The 21,751-nt window shown below is 52.1% G+C and overlaps 2 protein-coding genes across 6 annotated transcripts in view; one reads left to right on the top strand and one right to left on the bottom strand.

Moving 5' to 3' along the window:
* Window positions 1-1,855, bottom strand: part of LOC122381005 (rab3 GTPase-activating protein non-catalytic subunit-like) — a 28,328-nt gene extending 26,473 nt beyond the window's left edge. Inside the window, exon 1 of one of the 2 annotated variants that reach the window (XM_043364671.1) lies at window positions 1,820-1,855. The gene's annotated coding sequence lies outside the window, so the exon portion shown is untranslated. Of the gene's footprint in view, window positions 1-1,802 lie in introns of both variants that reach the window. The other variant, XM_043364670.1, reaches the window with a different exon arrangement.
* A 4,086-nt stretch (window positions 1,856-5,941) lies between these two features.
* LOC122381004 (protein spire-like) overlaps window positions 5,942-21,751 on the top strand; it is a 99,972-nt gene continuing 84,162 nt past the window's right edge. For 3 of the 4 annotated variants that reach the window (XM_043364664.1, XM_043364663.1, XM_043364662.1), the window contains exons 1-2: window positions 5,951-6,389; window positions 21,236-21,270. In XM_043364664.1, the coding sequence (XP_043220599.1) occupies window positions 6,068-6,389; window positions 21,236-21,270 (357 nt within the window). In that variant the 5' untranslated portion in view covers window positions 5,951-6,067. Of the gene's footprint in view, window positions 6,390-21,235; window positions 21,271-21,751 lie in introns of all 4 variants that reach the window. The other variant, XM_043364667.1, reaches the window with a different exon arrangement.

Here is a 21,751-nt window from a genome sequence, read left to right as displayed (position 1 = left end):
ATAAATATAAATATTTACGAAATATGGCCGTGCAGTGTTCTATATTTCGGCCTCATTTTGTTATTTAAAAATACATCTTACTGCCATGTTACTGGTCAATTTCATCACCATATTTAATTATTTGATCATGGCAAAACCGACCATTCAATACATCAAGTATTTAAAAATGCTATAAAATAAAAACCACTTAAAATTTATGCTTAATTTTTTTGCTCAGGCGATTTACTGCTCGGTTCCACACCTCCCTCAGCAAAAATATCACACATAAATCAAACGAACTTCATTTTATAGCGATTTTAAATACTGTCTCAAATAGCCCCACTGTCTCAAATAGCCCCACTTTACGGTATAGAAAAGGGCATGTGCGACACATGCTTTATGGGTCATTTTACTCATATAATTCAATAGGCACTGGCACACTCCATAAGTGATATGGACCACCTCTGGATGAATTTCAGGTCGAGGTCAGGTCAAGGTCAGGCCAAGTGAGGTCAAATTTTAAAGTTGGTTGTTAGGGCCTAAGAAGATGTCTATCTGATGCAGTTTTTCACGGCAAATCGAATGGTGCTATTTTTGTTTCCGTTCGAGGTCTAGAACTTCAAAAAAATCATTTTTCAAAATTTTTATGTGTCGTGACGTCCTAAAATTTGGAATAACTCCCACATTTTTTAACCGATTATTCTAGAAATTGGTATGTAGGTGCACATAGACCACTTCTCGGACATATATTCCGATTGTTTCGATACGCTCAAAATTTTGGATTTTATAATTATTTTCCCAAGTCAGTTTTTTGAAAAAAATTGGGCCCAAATCCAAAATTTTCAAAAAACCAAGATGGCCATTTGATAGACAAAGTAGAATCACGTATAACCTTCTTTGTTACGTCTTGATTCCTTTACAAATGAAGATGTTAGCGGCGTTTGAAATTTTGCTGTTTTTTAGGCGAAAATGGCGAACATGACGTCACTAAAACATTAATTTCTCAAAAAATTTCCAACGGATTTCGCTCAAATTTTCAGGGAACGTGTCAAATTGATGTATCATATATATTCATATATTCATGCGACACAATCACAGTTGCAAAAGAATGGCCTTGCCTGCCCCTGGTGATGTTTGCTAAAACGCATGACGATGACGATGACCAGCATCCATCCATCTAACAGTCATACGCAATCACATTCATTTTATGATATGATAAGGTAGGTAACTACTGAAAGTTTGATGTCACTGGCGTACCGCGTTTAGAAGTTATTGGCGAAAAACGGGAGGGGGCAGATTCTGTCCCCTGCCAGCGGGGCGTGGGTTAACAGTAACTCCAGACTAGGCTGGTTTGGCTGGCCCTAAATAAGCTTTGTGTGACTATTAACTTTGCATCTCGACTTGGGCGATCGGTGAAAACAACCGCGACCCTGAGTGGGTCCCGAAAGGCTTAACGCTGGACGTGATTAACTCGCCCGGAGAATAAAACGCCAGGACCAGAAAGCGGCCTAATTTCCAGCACTGGCATGTATAATAAATGATTGAAATGATCACCACCCGCCACCAGTTATTGTAGGTTGTGGCCTGTGAGTTGTAGCTTGGTAGGTTGGTAGGTTGCAGCTTGTAGGTAGAGTTATCTTGAAGAATCTTGAGTAGGGTTAGGTTAGGTAAGATTACGGTTTGTTTTATATTCACTGAGAAAAGACAGTTGTGACGTTCTTGAGTTGAGACGTGGCTACACAAGTATGCACTGCCGAAGCCAATGCCTTAGGACTTCATGTTGCTTTAGTATCTATAACAGTGGCACGGCCCCATCTATCTACCACGGCCCAAGCTGCACTTTTGTGTCTGCAATCAGTATATTCTGCAATTGCATAAATTCTTTTGCGCAAAGATTGCGCAATGCGGCGCAACCGATCATTGCCAAATGCCAATCCTATTTTACTGCACTATTTTGGTATTTCACTGCCGTGTAGTTAATTACCTTTAAAAATTAAAATAAAGAAATATTTGCAAGCCAGCAAGTCAGTTATAATTTGACTATTGACTTAATAAGTAAGTCAATATACCCTGGGCGCAATGCACCAACCCCAGAAATGAAAATTTGCCAGGTCGCCCCCTATTTTGACTTGCCGCCCCCCCCCTCCCGAAAATTCCTGGATCCGCCCCTGCCTAGATAATTGCATCTCCTGTTTTTCCGACGCTAGGACCGTGATAATCTACCTACCTATGACAGACTACTTCACTGAAACACACTAAGCGATTAGGTACACCTTTTCAATGAAAGTTCGTCTAATAACGAGAAAAAGTGCAATGCATATTGCACAGTGCAATTATCCATGCAACATGACGATATCGGTCAGCAAACGCTGCGCGGCACTATACCTAACTGCATGATTTAATATTCATGTTCATAGATGGCGCTAGTGGTAAACGCCTGTCACTATGCTGTGCCGCATGACACAGAAAGCGCTCAGAGCGGGAACTGTGAGATTGAGTTAGGGAGACCGGAACAAAGTGGCCACCCTAACGCTTTGTTCGATACCGACACATCATTTCTAAACCTGGGAAGATTTTGCATGAAATTAATATGATCCTCATTAACCCTCGCCCCGTTGGAGGGGGGGGGGGGCGGGGGAGCCAATTTGGCCCCCCTGTGGTTTTTCCTGAATAGTAAGAAAACGGCGGCGCGCAGCGCCACCAAATTTTCAGTACCTTCCCGGGCATCAATTTGACACCTTCACACAAAATTTCAAGTCTTAGGTCACCTTAGGTCAGGAGTTATTGAGGTCAAACTGAGGTCATGTTCGAGCAAAAATGAGCAAAAAACATGCAATCATGAAACGCTCACCAAATCTACAGTTATCAAGCAATTTCAAAGTTCTTTATATAGTCTAGTAAACAAAAAGTGGCGCTACATAACTGCTATCTCGGATTTTCAAAAGTTTTGGTTTTGACCCCCAAAAATTCAAAAATTGATTTTTTTAAAATAAAAACTAAAAAAAATCCAATGATTTTCCGAATTTCGAAAAACCGGATTATATGTGATAGTCCCTGCGCTCTTCTATATACATACCAAATTTCAGATCGATATCTCGTTTTTTGGCCAAGTTATAGCGAAAAAACTGTTAAAAAATGATGACGTCAAATTTTTGAATTCAATTTTTAGCGATTCTAGACCACGTAGGGCAAAACAAAGACCACCATTGAACTCCCCGTGACGAGCTGCATCAATTCGATACCCATTTTATGCAAAAATATCAACTTTGAAATTTGACCTAATTTGACCTGACCTTGACCTGACCTTGACCTGACCTTAACCAAAACGTAACCCAAGCTGGCCCCAAAGGCTGCCTGACCCACATAAGCGCATTTGTCATGTAAAATGGACCATAAAACATGCATCACACGACACTTTCATGTTGTGACCCCCAAGTGACCTGACCTCTGTGACCTGACCTGGTATTAGTGAACTCAAATAGCAAAATATGTGTTTGAAGAACATTTCTCCATCGATAATTTTCAATGAAATGCATTTTACTCGATTTTACAACGCATTTCTTGAAATGCCTGTAAACGGTGAAAATCCGACCTTTGACCTGACCTGTGACGTCATCGATTTGACCTAGGTCAATAAAATTGGGTCACAAAGTAGTTCCCTGAAAGGGCTATCCAACACCGTTTGTCGCTTGTCGCTAGGTTGCGTGGTTCTCGAGATCTTAGGGGGGGGGCCAAATTGCCCCCCCCCCCCCCAACAGGGCGCGTTGCTCGGCAGAGCCCAACGGGGCGCGGGTTAAATTGCCTTTCATTCATAGCACATCTCCTTTCCTAAGATGTTCATAGGAGATATTGGCAAAACTTTAAATAAGCCTAGGTATGCATTTTGGCCACTCTGCCCCAAGCCCTGTCGACACTGGCGACCTCTTAGGCCCGATATGACAAAGAGGATAGTTGCCTCATGTAGGTACCTACAACTATATAGGCTACAACTAGGCTGTTTGATGGTGACAAGGTCTAAAAGAGGATGGATGTTTATTTTGTCATATTTCCACGTGTAGATAAGCAATGAATGGACATTGAGGGAAATATATTAAATTATTCCAATACAGCATATTATATGTAATGTTATGTACTTATGACCGTTATTGTTTTGTGAACACTTTCGCTTTTTCAAATGACAAACATTCATGATGGTGTCCCACAGGACGCTCAATAGCTTAGCTTGAATACCTTATCACATTTTTTTTTGTAACTTTTTTACGCATATTCTCAATTGCCTTGTGCCCTATACACACGTAACAAACGTAGCAGCGAAACACTCTAGAACGTCGCCCTTTGCGTGCCACCGGCCTTTGTCTCATACCTATCCGAGTCCCCCAGTTAAATGCGATGTTATAAGAAAACATGTTAGGTATTCCCGCTCTGTACCGCGCTAGTCTTCTGGACCTCTATCTAGATAAGCGGCACAACTGGGCGAGCGAAAGTGTTTGTTGTGATCGGGACGACTGTTATGGACGATCTTGCGACTACAAATCCGTCTGATCTGTCCGTCTGTCCGTCTACGGCCTTCGGTCCTTTGGTCCGCCTGACCACTCTGTCGGTCGGTCTTCTAGTCTTGCAGTACCTACATCCGTTCGTCGCCTTTTAGCGTTTATTGTCCTGTATCCGTCATTGTCTTTATTTAATCATAATATTAAGTTACCTACCAAGCACTATCTTGCTCGGTCGATTAAACGTTTGTAAGTTCAAACTTGTTTTAAATGCGGATGAGTATAAAAAGGGAGTTGTCATTTAAAGTGGCCTTCAAGCACAAAAATGTCGAGAAGTTCATAGAACTGTTTGTTTGTTTGTTTGTTTGTTTTGTTGGGTTAGGCCCTTTCGGTCGACAAGACCATTGCAGAGCCGGAAGGATGATAGGAATTAGGGGGAGACATTGGTCTGGGCAGGCACCCTAGTGAGTCGCCGGGGCTGAGCCCGTCCAGAGGACAGGCCACCCAGCCCCAAGGCACTCACTGCACCCGGCTACGGGGTGCGCTCCCTCGGGAGCAGCGGTGCCGCTCCAAGGGAGCAGCCCACATGAGATAAAGTTGCCTGTCCAGCCCGGAGGGGGATTGCGGAGTGGAGGAGAAGGATTTCAGTATCCTGAGGATAGAAGCACGGATAGGCGATAGAGCTGTGTTCGTATAGGGGAAGTTAGGGCAATGCCGGAGTTGGGGCAAAGCCGAAATTCGAGATATTTCGAAAACCGTAAGACATGGATGCCACCTGTCAGTGATGCTCTGAAGCTTAAGTGACTACAATTATCGCATGTTTGTTACGAGTCGTCATTTGGAATACTTCGGCTGTGAGGGCGCCAAGAGCGTTTTCAAGGTACGCGTTCCTTGTACTACATGCGCCTTTGAAGCTGCATTTCTTACTCATTATGCTACCGTTTGTCTGGCCAATTCGGTCAAGTAATCTTCAGCATGTCTTTGCATAAGTGTGCTGCCTATTTTAAATTTATACGGCACGTTGAAAAGTTATGGGCCTGCAAATGAAAGTATGGCTGGCTGGGGTAATGCCGAAAACGTGCAATTACGCACGTTAAAGCACGCTACGTGGACTTTACTGCTGTAGAATAGCAACGCGAATCTTTAGTCACACAAATTACACTTTCAACCGACACAACGGCCTGTTACCTATAAGGAATTATTTACCTGGCATTTTCTTATTATATCACACAATTATAACTTCCAGTGTGCACCAAGCGTCCTCAAGCTCTTAACGCAATCGGAACGGTGCGCAATACACATATGCGCTGTCGTTGCATATTTTTGTTTATGTCGGTGTTCCCATACGGTGTCTCCTGCTTTGGCTGCGTCACAGCCCATATTTTGGACGATACTCCGATTTCATTCGGTCCTCTGTAGTTCCGTCGGCCGCCGCCAGATGTCCGTGGCGGCACGGAGCTCCGCGCGCGGCGGCCGCTCTGCGCTGAGCCGGCAGTCGGTGGTCGGACCGTGCGAGGGAGGGTGAGTGTGGACGCCGCGCGGGTCTGAGTGTGTCCCGTGGCCGGCGCGGAGCCGCGGTGTGCTCGCTCGCTGTGACGATGTCCGAGGAGATGACTGGTGAGGGCGTGGGCGCGCCGTCGGCCGCTACCGACCCGACGGCCGTGGTCTCGCTGCAGGCCATCCTGGAGGCGTTTAGTGCGCCCATTAGTGAGGAGCAGGCGTGGGCCGTGTGCCACCAGTGCGCGCAGGCGGCGCACAGTGCGTGGAGCCAGGACCGGCACGCCTGCTGGCTGGTCACCGACCTGGCGCACGTGCGCATCTGTGCCGATGGCACCGTGCACCCGGCCACATGGGACGCCAGGCAAGCGCCGGCCAAAGGGACGGCGCCGCACACAGAGAAAACGCCCGGCCCGGAGGAAGGTAAGTCTACACTCCGCGGCCCGCGCAGTCATGCATTATTGCATTACAACTCATGTGCTTCAGTCATTATTAGGTTTCTAGCTGCATTTGCGAACCCCGAGTGTTTCTCACGCCGATGACCAATACAGCCCACCCTTCCCCAGTAATAAATCTCATTACTCGGGACCGGCGGGCTAGGAGACCGGGAGCCGGGAGTGTGTCAGGAGCCGGGGAGCGGGTCAGGGTCAGACTGATCAATACGGGCCGCCGTGCGCCGGTGCCGCCGGTCTGCCGTCGTCTGCAGGGGCGGCGGCTGGGCCCGTCCAGGGCGCGTGCGTGCCCCGAGTGCCGATCAATAGGTGTCGGTGTGGGCGGCGGCCGACCGGTCACCCCAGCCCTGGTCGGCGTCACGGTCACTACCTCACCACTGTGTGCCGAGAGATGGGCGTAAAGGATCGAGAGATGAGGTGCAGGGATGATGGAATGAGACCATTCATCGGCCCATTTCCTACTTGCACTGGTCTGATTGCCGTCTATTGAGCACTGGGACTTCGCTTGCAGCTTCCCATGGCGAGCTATGCGGTCAGGGTTCAGTTGGTAACTTGGTAGGGCTGTTTCTCGTCAGTTCCGCCGTGTTTTCCGAGGCGTCTATGAGTCGTAAACCACCTGCCGGTCGGATTAGGACTCGTCATCCTCTGTCGTCCGCCACCTGGCCGTGTGATGGGGACCGGCCGGGGAGGGAGCGACTGACATCCGCCCCGGAGGGTAGCAGGTGAAGCGTGGCTCCTGTCGGCGCCGCCCGCTGAGCTGCCGCCGCGTCTGGACCGTCCCGAGGGGAGCTGAGCTGACCGTCAGACTCGGCCGAGCACGACGGCCAGGGTCGCCGCCCCCAGACGCCGGGGAAATGGGGTGTCACTCATCCGCGAGCACAGCACTGCCCGGCGCTGCTGTAATCTATGCCACCGGCGGACCAGAGGAATGCAAAACGGCATACCCACGCGCCAGGAAAATACAGTGCCATTCGACTCGCTGGGCGCATCGTAAATTATCTCCGGCGAACCTTCTATCAGGCATACCATGCCTACTTTCCTCGCCGAACCCTCCAGTCAAACATTGGCCAGATGGAAACTCGCCAAACTCATACCGCGATCCATCACCGGGTACTCCAGCACACCCTGCAGCCCGGCGGCCGGCCCTCTGGACCTCACCGGACCTCACCAGTGATTTGCTAGTGGACGCATCACAAAGGCCCGCTCGGTAAATACCGATCGTCTCTGTGGCCGCCACTGGGGTCGGCGGGAGCCTATCTGCTCCGTCATCTCCACAACAGGGTCGCTGGGCCGACCGGCACACCCACCCACAACCAACCAGCTATGATCGATCCGGCAGCTGCTTTGCCCCGCCGCCAGACGCCCCCGGGCCGACGCCGCCAGACCATGCCAGACGGCAGACACTTTCAGACACTGCGAAGTGATGCGCTTAGATAAATCTTCCCAGAAGTACGGGAAGGTATATTTTATGTTTTATGTCTGTAAAACATTGTACGTCACTCGCGAGCCGATCTATTCTAAAGTGGACCGGCTCATACCTCTCGTGACGAAGATGTCACCGCCTTCCCCATTCACCAAGGGATGTTTTTCGGCGATCCATACCGACCAGCCTCCTCGCCCGGGGGCAGATTCTTGGACCGCCCCGCCCCCAGCTCGGGAGATGTAGACGGACAAAGGGTGGTCAGTCGACCCCTCTCATACCTCAGCTCAGTTGAGCCTGTCAGTGCGTGCGTCTGTGCGAGGCTAAGCGATCAAATTAATCTTGCGAATTCCGGAAGGGCTGATAGTGGAAAATTAACTCTGTGTCTAATGCCGTCGGATTGCAAATTATGTTTGATATATGTTGTTTGCCACATGCTTATGCATTGCTTAATAAAGAGTGCACTTGACCTTTGGGTGGTCGACCTTTGGGCATTTTGCCATTCGGAATTTCCAACTGATTCTATCCTTTTATAAAGCAATTAAACAGCCAATTAGACAATTAGCGAAGGCCAGGTATGGCGAGGGTTCTGATAAGAACCCCAAATTTTTTTTTTTTTTATCTTGGAATAATTATCCATCCTATATACTGAAAACGGATTTAATTGAAGCATTCTACGTCACAACCTTCACTCAGATATAAGCCACCCTTGAAGAAATGATTGATGTATTTTTGTGGCCTGTGATCGACCAGAAACAACATTCCCAACTCTATTTCAATAGATATATCTTACGACCGCGACTTTCTGGACTTATAAGTGACTAACTCGCTAAATTTCAGCCATTAAGGTGCACGTCACTGCACGCATTAATTATTAGCATCGATATGATTTGTTTTCGCAGTTCAAGCTCTTTCTCGTCCCTTTTCGGCACCCCAGCCTCTCATCCCCCCTCCCCCCGGCCCGCTCCGTTGGGCGTTTTCGGCTCGCCAACCATCCATGACCCAATGACGTCAAATATAAACATCTCGAGCAGTACCGACGGCAATCTGCAGGAAATATACAGCGCCGTGGCCATCTGCAGCCATCTCCGCCCCAGCTGACCGGGAATTATCACGGCAGGACACTCGGTGGTCTGGCGCTGGATGTTTTGGTCATTGGAGCTGCAGGTTTCCAGGAGGTGCTGATGGGGTAAGGGGTCGGGAGTAGTGGTGCGGGAAGGAGACAGGATGGTCTTGGAGAGCGGTGAAACATTCCACTAACGACCTGGAATGCAGCGATGTGGTAAAGTTGCGGTCCGGCCTGGGTGGGCTGGTCGGGTATCTTTAGTTACATAGCAATATTTTATACTCGGTCTGGATACCTTCTTGGAATTCCCTAGCGCCGCCTCCATCTTGTGCTTTGATTTTCATTTTGCTGAAGCTTCTATGATATAGGTTATTGTTTATTTTAGTGCACAGATGTACCTATCTCTTTGGTGGGTTTCTAGTGCTGTGTTCCTACTTCCCATACCTATATCCGAAATGAGTTGAGATACATGCCAGAACCGTAGCTCAGTAGAGCTAGGCACAACAATGCTCGATTGCTCGTACCAGTATAGCGCCTTATGGGGCGACTAACGGAGCGAGCGAGAGGGTGGGCCTTGCACGTGCGAAATTGCGTGGGGGTACCTCCAACTGACTTGTGCACGGCACCCTACTAACCGGTCTCTAGCGATGTGCCGAATTTGAGCACAATCGGCCCAGCCGTTCTCGAGATCTGGAAGCGGCACCCTGCACGTGCGCACGTGCAAAATGGTTCCCAACTGACTTGTGCACAGCACCCTACTAACTGCTCCGTAACCGTGTACCAAATTTGAGCGCAATCGGTCCAGCCGTTCTCGAGATCTAGAATCGACCCCTGCACGTGCGCACGTGCAGCAGCACCCCAACTCTGGCACATGGATATGCATTGCCTAGTGGGTGCCTACCTACATGCCAACTTTCAGCGCAATCGGCCAAGTAGTTACCGAGATATTGCAACAATTACAAAAGTGACACCTCTTCGTTTTGCACGTGGCACGTGCATAAGGGGTCACCTACATGCATCGGGAATAGTCCAATACTTGGTAGAAGGAATGAAGCTACCCTACAAAAATTACCGCGTGTAAATCGGTCAAGTGGTTGCTGAGATATAAGCGTCGCAAAACCGTGACCACGGCCGGCCGGCCGGCCGGCCGGCCGCTCATACTCAGAAATTTCCGTTAATCTAAGGAAAGACTCCGCTCGCTTCGCTCGCTCCGTAATAACAGCATCAGTGTTATTCCCACATGCTCCACATAGCAGTAGAGTGCTCACCAGTATAACGCCTTATGGGGCGACTAACGGAGCGAGCGAGAGGGTGGGCCTTGCACGTGCGAAATTGCGAGGGGGTACCTCCAACTGACTTGTGCACGGCACCCTACTAACCGGTCTCTAGCGATGTGCCGAATTTGAGCACAATCGGCCCAGCCGTTCTCGAGATCTGGAAGCGGCACCCTGCACGTGCGCACGTGCAAAATGGGTCCCAACTGACTTTTGCACGGCTCCCTACTAACCGGTCCCTAACCATGTACCAAATTTGAGCGCCATCGGTCCAGCCGTTCTCGAGATCTGGAATCGACCCCTGCACGTGCGCACGTGCAGCAGCACCCCAACTCCGGCACATGGATATGCATTGCCTAGTGGGTGCCTACCTACATGCCAACTTTCAGCGCAATCGGCCAAGTAGTTACCGAGATATTGCAACAATTACAAAAGTGACACCTCTTCGTTTTGCACGTGGCACGTGCATAAGGGGTCACCCACATGCATCGGGAATAGTCCAATACTTGGTAGAAGGAATGAAGCTACCCTACAAAAATTACCGCATGTAAATCGGTCAAGTGGTTGTTGAGATATAAGCCTCGCAAAAGCGTGACCACGGCCGGCCGGCCGGCCGCTCATACTCAGAAATTTCCGTTAATCTAAGGAAAGACTACGCTCGCTTCGCTCGCTCCGTAATAACCGGAATAGCTGAAGGGAATACTTGGAGTCCGCGGAGTCCCGGACTCACTGCCCGAGGGTGGCGGACTGCGGACTGCGCCGACTGCCTGGGTGGGCCCGTCCCGACGTGCGCCGGCCAAACTCGCCGGGTGGCGGCAGACCGGGTACTCAGGTGGCGCGCAACTATTCAAAGGCTGCGCCGGGATCAAATAACACCAGCGGCTGGTCTCGTCCAACGGGCACAATGGATGACCAGGCGGGCGGACGGCAGCGGCCACCGCAATTCCTTAGCAGAGATAACACTGGAAATCAACACTGACTGAAATACGTATTCGAGTCGGAGGCTCCCAGACGGCTCATGGGAGGCGCTGATTTTTGGACTGCTGTCGACAGGGCAGATTCGCAACAGGCTGTGTGATCTGGGCATATCAAATATTGTGACCAATCTGTGCAGCGCTAGATCAATTCTCGCTAATATAACTGATTATAATAATATAACAGGACACACTAGCCAGCTTATGGGTACGAACACCTGTCTGGTCTCCTAGAGCAAATACGTTATCCAGACGCTTTGGGATACGGTCGACCTTTCTCAGCATGTGACGTCATCGTTGATCTTTCCCTGGCTCAACCACCCACCGATGACCTTCCCCGAGCCTCTCTCCGAAGTCGGGTCACGTATTTATAGGTACTTCACCCACCCTGAGAAAACGACATTCTTCCCAACGGCCAAACGCGCATGTGGTTGTGTCAACTGAAGCTCCGCAAACGGATGCTCTTGAGGGTCTCTCAAGGGCATGGGAAGAATGAAAGGGCTCTGATGAGCACACACGCGTGATTATTCAGTGCTAGGCGTTTCTCCGTGTCTCTGTGGACAAAACTGACGCGGGCAAAACGGCCGGAGCTATTCAGCACACATTTTCACCCATCGACACTCCCGGTTTCAACGGCAGCCTCCGACAATCCAACGGATGACGAGTGCCATCACGGTGACGTATGCCTAAGGGAGGACTTCACCCTTGACCTTGCAGAACGGCCGTTGGATGCTGGCTGCACACCTGCCCACTGTATACATAAACCAGTAACCGTTGTCGCCAACTCCTCCATCCGCCACCCCCGCCGCCGCCCTGCACGACGCCAATTTAAACTGCAACTGGTTTGCTGGTGAACGTTGGAGCTATAGACACTCCTATACGGAATCACGGATACCGTGCTGACTTCACCAGCCAGCCTGTCCTGTCTTCAGTGCCGGTGGTTTAAATTCAAACTTCAACGGCCGTTACCGAAGCAGAGGAGTGCCTCTGACAGAGTTACGGTGCAGATATACCGGCCGTCCGCGCACCTTGAACTCACAATAACCGTCCCGGCGTTATCAGTGGTCCTCAGACCTCATTATCGAGATTTATGATCGTCTGATAGCGGCTCGGCGCGTGTCATGAACGCACTGTCCTCAAGGACTGTCTCTGACCTACCTGTGACCGCGACCCTCGCCGCCGGCCACCGAGGTGACCCTGACCTACCTGTCCTCCGTCCCTATCCCCTCAGGCTGTCCCAGCTCGAACCGCTGTCCCCTGATCTGACCAACTCTCACGCTCTGATTTTGTTCGATAGGGGCAACAGGCGGGGGCGGCGGCGGGTGACCCCACTCCGGGTCAGGGGCAGATGGGAGCCGTACCGCCGCCGCCACCGCCGCGGCCGCCGCGTCGGTGGTTTGCCCGCCGGGTGTTCTCACTTCCCACCGGGTTGTCGGCTCTCTGACCTCACAGACGGCTGACCCTGGGAAAACACGTGACCTGAGAACCGCCCCGCCGCCGGCGACCACTGACGTCAAACACGGTGCTAGTTGTTCCGCTTATGTGCCGCGGGAATAATTAATTTGTCCACCAGCGAGTGATAAGTGCGTGCCTGCTGCAGGGCTTGCTATTATCAGCGGAATATTCCATGTTTAATATTCATGCAATGCCGTTCTTTGCAAACTTACGTTCAACAGAAATTGCTAACTTAACAACTTGGTCATCTGTATTCACCGCAACACATCGGGGGCTTGTAAAACAGCTCCGTGACCTACTCTGCTCTCGTATAAACGGCTCAAACCGTACTGAGCCCGTCGTAAATGAGATTTGGGGCTAAACCGCGCTACTGCTCAGCTGCCGTGTTCCAAAGCGTATCAGTCGCCGAAGCCCCTTCATGTCACATGAGCCCCAGGAGACCTGACATGGCTCATGTCACCGTCTATCCTTCCTTCTTCCGCCCCGAACGGCCGAGCCTGGGGCGGTTCAGGCTGCGGCTTGGCGCCCGACGACACTTCCAGTCGCGGGACGGGGCAGGGGGAGGGGAGGGGCGAGCTGAATCAGCTGGCGTGTCGCTCGTCAGCTGATGATCGGACAGGCGGACGTCATGCCACGCTCGCCACTTTGGTAATTCCGGCGTTTATGAGATTATTCATGCAATTGGTGGTGGTGCGCTGTTGGATGTATAGCGGAGGGGTCACGGGGCTTGGTGCGCCGTTGTGTAGTTGGGCATTGTTTACTGCCGCCGGGGCGCTGACCGGGGGAGCGTCAGTTCGTGGAAAGCCCGCGTCACAAAGAGCTGTGCGTGACACTGCTGCACTGTCCTCCGCCTTTTGGGGGCAGCCGGCAACCGCAGGATCGTGAGGTCACAGGTGAGGTCACCATTACGTGGTGGGTAATGCGGCGTCTATGTTACGCTTATTTTGGAGCAGTGCTTCAAATGCATGCGGCGGATTCAAAGAGAAGCGTGTTGGGATATTGTTTGTGAATAATGGATGTCACGGTTTCACCCGAGCGGCGGGTTTGCGGGCAGCTGTTTGACAGACGCCGACAGTCTGCCATCGCCCCGCTCCCTCCGACACATCTGCGAATTATGTGATAATTGTAACAAACGACCTGGCCGAGCGCCATGGCCCACTGCACATGCATGGCCCGGGGAGACGGCCACTGAACCGGTCGCTGCTAATCTCACTCGATATAGGCCAATGCAATGCACATTCCTTCCTCCGGGTCAGGACGCTGTGGCGCGGCAGCACCGAGCACGAGCCATCGCTCAGTCAGTGGCCCCCGAATTGGCGATGCACATACTTAGCGTCGCTGTTGTCTGCCAAACCGTGACCTCAGCAGGAAGGCGTGACCTCCAGTGAAACTCGACTGGTCGGTTCTTGTCCCGGATGACGCCAGTTTGAGGCACGTTCATCAACATGGATGGCTAGTGTTCATTCTGTTATATCCACAGAGTTCATTCATGCACCAATGACTGTAAAACCAGCTTGGCGTAACCTGGCTCGCGCTGACCCGCCTCGTCTTGCCCCGGCTCGCCTCGACGGGCATCGCCTTCCCAGACCGGTGCCTCATTCGTCGACCAATTGTTTCGGCTGATTACGGCCAGGCCAGTCACGACCTCTTCCCATGCAGGCGCTAATAGGCTGCCATTCATATTTATGACGCGACACAGGCCGGCTGACTTTCAACAAACACTGCCGAGGAGCCGGTGGACTTGTGACCTTCTTTCGAGCCGAGGAGACGCCCGCTGGGCCGTTACAGTCATCCTATCTGACTGGCGGCAGTACGGAGAGCCCACACTTGCCTCCCGTCTCTCGTTTGGCCAAGTCCACACATGAGACGGCGGAGGCGGTGCGGCGGAGGTGTGGAGGCCCGCGGGCGGACGGTAGTCGCATTGTGCGCCGGTCGCTTCTGTTTGCAGAGACTGACCCAAACCGGCCGCGGGGCGGTGACACACATACCGGGCCTGCTGGAGCCGAGTGCACCGGTGGCCGAAGCCTGCCAGCCAACGCGCCGAGACAGGTCGCGTAGGAGGGATGGCCGAACCTGTCAGACAGGGGCGCCCTCCCTGCCGTCACCGCCGCGTGGGTCAGCGCGCCGTCTCCAGGCCGCGCTCAGATGTGGCACGGCCAAATCGAGCGGAAACTGGTGACCTGCTACGTCCGAAGATGCCGGGCTCGACGACAGTTTGAGGTCGCGCTCAATGAGATAAGGTCGACATGTGAGATGGTCCCGTCGGCATGTGACCATAAAAGCGCATCATATCTGTGTGGTTGCCTGTCTGGGAATGAGATTGACTCTGTCATTGCGAGTATGTATAATTGACACTTGCATTTCGTGATACAAGAAGCCACCAGCGCCTCACGCTCCGAGAGGTGACAAAAAGCGGCCACCCTCTGTCATTATAACGGCAGCTGGAAGTCAGCACCCTGAACTCGGCGTGACAGCGACATAGCGGGATACTGCTCGTCGCTGCCCGGTACGACATTGTCTCGGCGTTTTATCACGGTGCGTTCCGCGCCAGGGCCTCCCCCTCTGCCCTGTCTGACCTGAGGAGCGGACACACCTGCGTCCCCGACCGTTGGCTCTCGGCTCGTTCGTTTGAATCGGTAGCTGACGTGGACGACGCGGCAGTAATCCAATCCGACCTGCCGAAGCTGCGCGGGCTTCAGCCGGGCTTAGTCAGGTGTTTGATGAGCTCAGTGGCCCCTGACTCACGCTATCTTGGCAGCGAATGTTTGGATATGAAGTTATCGCCTGACGCGAACGGCATGCGAGGCGTCGTGTAAAGCCGGCCTGGGAATCAATAGGAAACTGGCAGCCTGCCGTCCGGCGCGGCGCGGCGGTTTGCGCCGACTAACGGTCCTCGTACGGAGCGGTGTCTCTGACGGACCCGCCTTATCGTCACATCAGATAAGACGGCCACATAATTCTGGAAACAGATCCAGGACAATTAAAAATGAACTTCGGCGCCGCTTTACTACAACGGTCATGTTAAGTGACGATTCAGAATAAGGCTGCACATTTCGATGCATAAACCCATCGCTTGGGGTTTCTGCTCCTGTATTCTGCGGAGTGGCGGCTACCGTCGCTGCGCAAAAACCAGTTCCTGACGCCAGGCCAGGCTCATCTCCATTCGTCCCGGTCCCGCCGGTGACCCGGCAACTCGGATTCTGGGTCGGCCCCAGCTCGGCAGATATTCCGATCGGGCCAGGCGCCGCGCAGTGCACCGGTCAGGCGATGTGCCCGCCGCCTGACCGGCCCGCGTTGCCAGGCGGGCGTGATGAGCGGCCGGTTTGCGTTGTCAGGCGCACGTGATGAGCTGCCTGCCACCCTGTCCCGTCCGCCTGTCCCCGAGTGACCGCTTCGTTGAGAGCTGGGCAACTGGCTGAGTTATAGTGGCTGCACCGAGCGACGCTTCATGACGAGTGTAACGACGCTGATGGGACGGATTAAATGCAAACGACCGCTTCCTTTCAACTTTGCATAATGGACTTTGTGGCATGCGAGGTGCTGGTAAAAGCTCATCAGGCGGAAACGATGCAATGGGAAAAGAGCAAGCATAATTTTCGGGCTTACGTGGTATGATTAGATTATCTTGAATATCTGTCATCCACCGAAGTTGCATGCATGAACAGCAAACTCCGAAGTCTTGTCCGCTCCTCTACGCGCACGTTTCATCCTACTCCATGCTTCCCACACCTCGACCCACGTCTGACCCCACGCGCACCCGCCCGGACCTGTTGCCGCTCGTACCGGTCCGACCGGGTCACTGTACGACCAGGTGTTTGTAAGTCATTTGTCCGCGCGGGGAGCCGCAGCCACTATGAATACTTGCGCGAGCGCACAGGCCACCCTCCTGTCCCGCTTCTGGGTCTCAAGGGCCGTCAGGTGTCGACGAGAGCGCGATGACCGCCACTCAGGAGCGGCCGCGTCATCCGCGGCGCGATGAGATAGCGGGCTCGACGTGAGTTGCGTCGGAATTGGCCCTCGACGCGGCTTCCGCGCCAGAGATGTCGCTTGATGAGGCCAACCGTCACGGAGCTGCCAAGCAGAGCTGCCATGGAGAGAAGTCTGGGAGGATGTTGAGATTCCTTGGAGGGATGTCAGGGAGAATTTCGGGCCGCGGGCGTTGATTTTAGGAGCCATGATGCTGAGGGTGCCGGCATTACCTTGCGCCACAGGTGGTGCCTCTTGTCTCCAGAAGGCGTGCGACTCCATTCGGAATGTCACCGCGCCGCGCCTGCGCCGGAGATGTCGCTCCTTTGTTTCCGCTGGTGGTCTGACTGTCTCATTGTTGTGAGTCGTGTCAACACGGCTCCCTGGGCTGCCTCTCCGTGCCGTGGCCGCCGTGGCCCACTCCTTTGGGAAAAGTGGCACACGCATACACTGCCTGTTTGTCCATCGCTAGAGGCTGTTGTGCTAGGGTGGGCCCGAATTAACATCTGAGGCGGGAAACGAAACGGATTCGAGACTGTCGTAACGAAGACGACCGGCAGTTGTCTAAACGTTGTTGACGTTTTTTTTTTTAATATTGGTAGGCATGTATGTGTTAGTTAATGATGCTCTTTCAAGACGTTTTTATTGCCTGGCCTGGGGCCGGTTGGTCAAGCTATGAGCGCTTTGATGACATTGATGTCCGAGTGCGGTTGTGAACTTGTTTTTGACATGGTTTGACGATTTCCCGTAAAACATTCACTCATTCACGCCTCATTTTAAAATGCATCATATTTCTCCCACAGCTTTACCCTACTTCTTGTGAGCGGTCTCATTGTATAACCATGAGCCGTCTCCGCATGTTTGGCACGCTAATGGTCTACCCTTCCTTCCTCGCTCTCCCGCCCATCGCCACAGCTCACTAGCCACACTCTGATCATGTTTGACTTTTTCGCCTCGCCTTACACTGGCTCCGGGCCCTCGCAATTAGCCATGCTTGCTCACTCAATGTGTGCGCTTTGCGCCATTGCAGACGCCCTGTGCACACTGTGTGCACTGTGCACACTACGGAACGCACAGTGCACACTCACGGAGCGCACAGTGCACACTCACGCACTGTGACTGGCGGTCCCACGCAGACGCGCGGGGTGCCGCTGTCTTCCTGGGCGCGCCGCTCATTGTCGGGGCGGGCTGCCATCTGCGCGGGCGGGAGGAGCCCGTTAGGAGGCTCAAAGGCTCCGGAACGCCTCTACTTAGCTGCAGACCGAGCGTCGTCTGGGAGGCCCGGAGAGTTTGTCCAGCCGGTGCAGCCCGGAAGAAACTCCAGGGCGCAGCGCTTGTCGTGTCGCAGCATCCCCGGCGTGCAGCTGACTGCTGCGTGTCTCCCGCTCTGCTGGGTGACTAGTATCCGCTCTGAGCAGACATCCATGACTTACCACTGCGGGGAATGTCATTCGATGTACGCCGGCTCAATTCACACAACTGACATCGGGACTGCGGCACGCCAGCCATGGCAGCTGCTGTCTGACGGCGCTGTCAGCTTTGTTTGAGATGACGCCAAGGAAGATCAGCAAATTGGGAGAGCAACCGCACATTGTCCCGCGAGGACAATTGGAATTCCTGGGATTCTCAAACGATCACAACTGCTGCCGGCGGACTGCGGCTGATGACCTCAGCCATGCAAGGTTTCGCTTCTCCTGAAACTGAAGACATGTTTCGGGTCGATGCATGACCTTGCGTGCCAGTCATCGGCGCCAATTATGTTGTCCGGGCATCACTTACAGCCCGGGAGCAGCACGCAACGCTGCTGCTGGACCGCCCTGCTGTCGTCCACAGAACAATGAGAACGCCGAGAACATGCCTACACTCGACCTAAGGCGTTTGAATATTGATTACCACTGAACTTGGCGCTAGGCTCAAGGACGTTAGCTCAGACGGCCTTTTTCTGCTCGTTTTGCCGGGGTTGCGTGCGGTGGCACGCTTTCCCGAATGTTGCCGATACAAGCCCTGTCTCAAGAAGACGCCCCGGGCACTGTGTATGGAATTCTCCCACTGAAAATCCCATGATCTTGACCGTGTGAGGCAGCTCTGCGCTGTCGCTGTCGTCCAATGTCAGCGCCCCCGGCGAATCGCGCACTCGACTGTTGAGCGGCGGCGTGGCGTGTGCTTTTTCCCACGGCGACCTGGGTGGCGGCAACCGGAATAAGACTAGCTCTTCGTCTTCCTTCTTCGCGCTGGCTGCGGCGGGACAAAGTGTCGCTGGGGCGCTTCGCCAAACGGAAAACTGGACACAAACGTGGCGCCACGGCAGAGCGCCGCCGCGTGGGAACAGAGCTCAGTGACTGTCCACAGCCAGGGCCGGTCGGACCCGGCAAAAATGGTCATTGACTCATCCTGGGACGCGGCCTTGTTAATAACGGCATTAGAAAAAGATAGAGAGTGCTAATATTGTAGCAGGCGTGTCACATTGCTGTAAAACACCTTGTCCTATTCAGATAGTTCCAAAAGCTGCTTAATCGCCTGTTGGCTGTATGCCAAATGCATTCGCTCACAAGGTTTTTCAACGACAGGAAAACGGAAAACAGCGTGTGCACATCCCCGATGTTGTTCTGTTCGTCGGCCATGCGTACCTACTTCTGATCGCCATAGCCATCCGACACTCACCGGCGACCGCCACATACCGGGCAACCCTGATGGTATCGGCGGCGTCTGGTTCAGCCCCGATCGATTACCCATCCCTCTCTGCTGATCGGCCACCCACTGGGCACGCTTAGCGAGACCTCTCAGCCTCGTTCGTCAGGCTCCCAATGCCAGACGGCGTTTAGATAGCCACGTACTCCGCGCGTAGCGTCCCGGGTCCCCTCAAGCTGAAGTTCAACCGACCTGTAGTAGAGAGTTACTCGATGGTCCACTATGCCAGATTGGTCCACTATGGCATTCCTGCAGCTTTCCGCAGACAATTGGCGCGGTACGGCAGCTGCTCGGCTGATGTGGTGCAGTGGAAATGTTGGCGGCTCGGGACAGCCCATCAGTCAGTGATAGGTTTTTGATGACGCTGTGAACTGGGCCCGCGCCGTTGACGGCCGGCTAAAGCTGTTCAGACGGATGATTGGACGGTTATCGGACGTTTGACTGGCGCCCGGGCTAGCCAAGTCGTGCCACCGTAAGTGCCCGTCGAGCCGTGTCGTGAGACTCAAACACCATCCATGCACGAGACAGGGTATTTGGACGAGATATTCACAGATAGTGCAGGCAATAAACACCAAATATAACTCGTCATGCCAATGCGTCAGGCGGATGTACTGACAGTGCTTCAACTAAAATCCCCGTCAAAACTACTAAACGTCAGCGCTTTGAGCCCTTCTGAAAATATCAGAAGCCACTCTGCATGTCAAATGTGGTCGCCTTGGTGACTGTCGCTGACTTGCAGGTATTCCAGCGGAGCAGATCCTCTTCAATAAATTCATTTGATCCGTATACATTTAGGAAGGGCAGTGCTCGTTCTGCTTCACTGGTATCGCGAAGTTCGGTGTGTCGCTACCCACCTGCACGTCCGGGACTGCGCGAGGCTGTGACCAGGTGGCCGTCGGAATAATTCCGGGGTCCCTCACCCTGCCCGAGAGCGCTGTCCTGATGAGCATATCACGCCCGAGTATGTTACTGTGACACTGTCAGTGGCAGGTGCTTTGGACGAGTCGCACTGTCTCTAGGATGCTGACGTTAGTCATGGGTTTTCCAAGAGTAGAATGCTTTCCTTCTAAAAAATATTTTGCCTGCAAACAGATGACTGTGGGACATATATTGTACCGTTACGTTTTCATCATGCGGATGTGAGATGCTGACGACAGCTTTCTTTTGAGATAAGTTCAGAAATTGTTTTAATTGTCGACATATCCACACTGGCGTGTTTGGGCCACTGACGGGACGAGGGGAATGGGATGGATGGATGTCTGTTATGTCGTTACTTTTTATACCGATTGCACGTAGAGTTGTTTAGAGCTTCCCATTGATGTTGCACTCTCTGTGTCCGTCAAGTGTGACGGGGTGTGTGGTTTAAATGGAGTGTCATTAGGGGGATGCTTTGTCTGCCGGCGAAAAACAGTCGTTTTTACACGCCAGATGACAATGGTGACTGAGTGTGCAGAGTGCAGAGATTGAGTGCGGAAACGAGAGTTTATTTCAGCTAGCGGTTGTGCTACTGTCCGTGAAGTGATGTGATTACTTTGTTACATGTGTATTGTGTAGTATGTTGGGCGTGTATACATGGGGCCAGATTGTGTATTGCGTGCAACTGTTTATAAGTGGAATATGTCAGGGCTGAAAGAGTTCGCTGTTTTTTTGTCGTGCTCTGAATGGGATATTCCTCCTATTGTTCTGTGGCTTTATCCGCTCAGTACTTCATGGTTGTGAGTTACAGCATAAATTTCACATTGTTTATTTCAGCATCACCCTGATTAACACTGCAATAATCAGGGAAGACCTTATAGGTAATGGAATGCATTACATACCTACAAAAATATATTGTCCTTCTTTGTCCTACCAACAGTTCGCAGTTTAAATTTGTGATAAGAAGAGTGATTTATGTGATGTTTGAGCGTTTGGAACCGAAAACTCGAAGAAACAAGCTGATGAATTTTCTGACATGCATTTTTTGCTCCTTTTCAGAGGTATACCGCAAGATTGCTGCCAACGAACAAAAGGTAAGGGAGACTGGCGACTGCTGTGACGGGGCTGCATACTTGGTTTCAGCTTGGTTGGTTGCTATACTCGTACTTACACACTGTGTCGTTTGCATGACCTCGTTCGTTATGCTATTTGATTGTTGCAATCGTTGTAGAACTGCAATTTTACCTAAACTTATAAACGTTGTCAAACCTGTTTATTGTTGCGCATATTTTCGAATATGGTCGTGTGCAGGTGCAATGGTACAGCTGAATGCAGTTGAGTTTTCCCAGGAAAATTATTTGATATTTACGGCATTCCTTCATGAATGACAAAATTATTACTAGTGTTCATTGTTCAATATTTCCAAGGACAAGTGTTTGATGTCATTTTGTCGGGCAGTTCTCTGCTGTAGTGTCCAGTCAGTAAGTTAAACGACCATTCTTGACTCTTTTCTTTAACTTACTTCCCGACCAAGCTCTCTCCCCGATCAACTTTGTGGTCACGTCGGTTGTATCA

The sequence above is a fragment of the Amphibalanus amphitrite genome, unplaced genomic scaffold, assembly GCF_019059575.1.
Source record: "Amphibalanus amphitrite isolate SeventyFive unplaced genomic scaffold, NRLGWU_Aamphi_draft 000111F_arrow, whole genome shotgun sequence".
Lineage (NCBI taxonomy): Eukaryota > Metazoa > Arthropoda > Thecostraca > Balanomorpha > Balanidae > Amphibalanus > Amphibalanus amphitrite.
The sequence above is the reverse complement of the archived record's forward strand: the minus strand, read 5'-3'. Positions and strand labels throughout refer to the sequence as shown.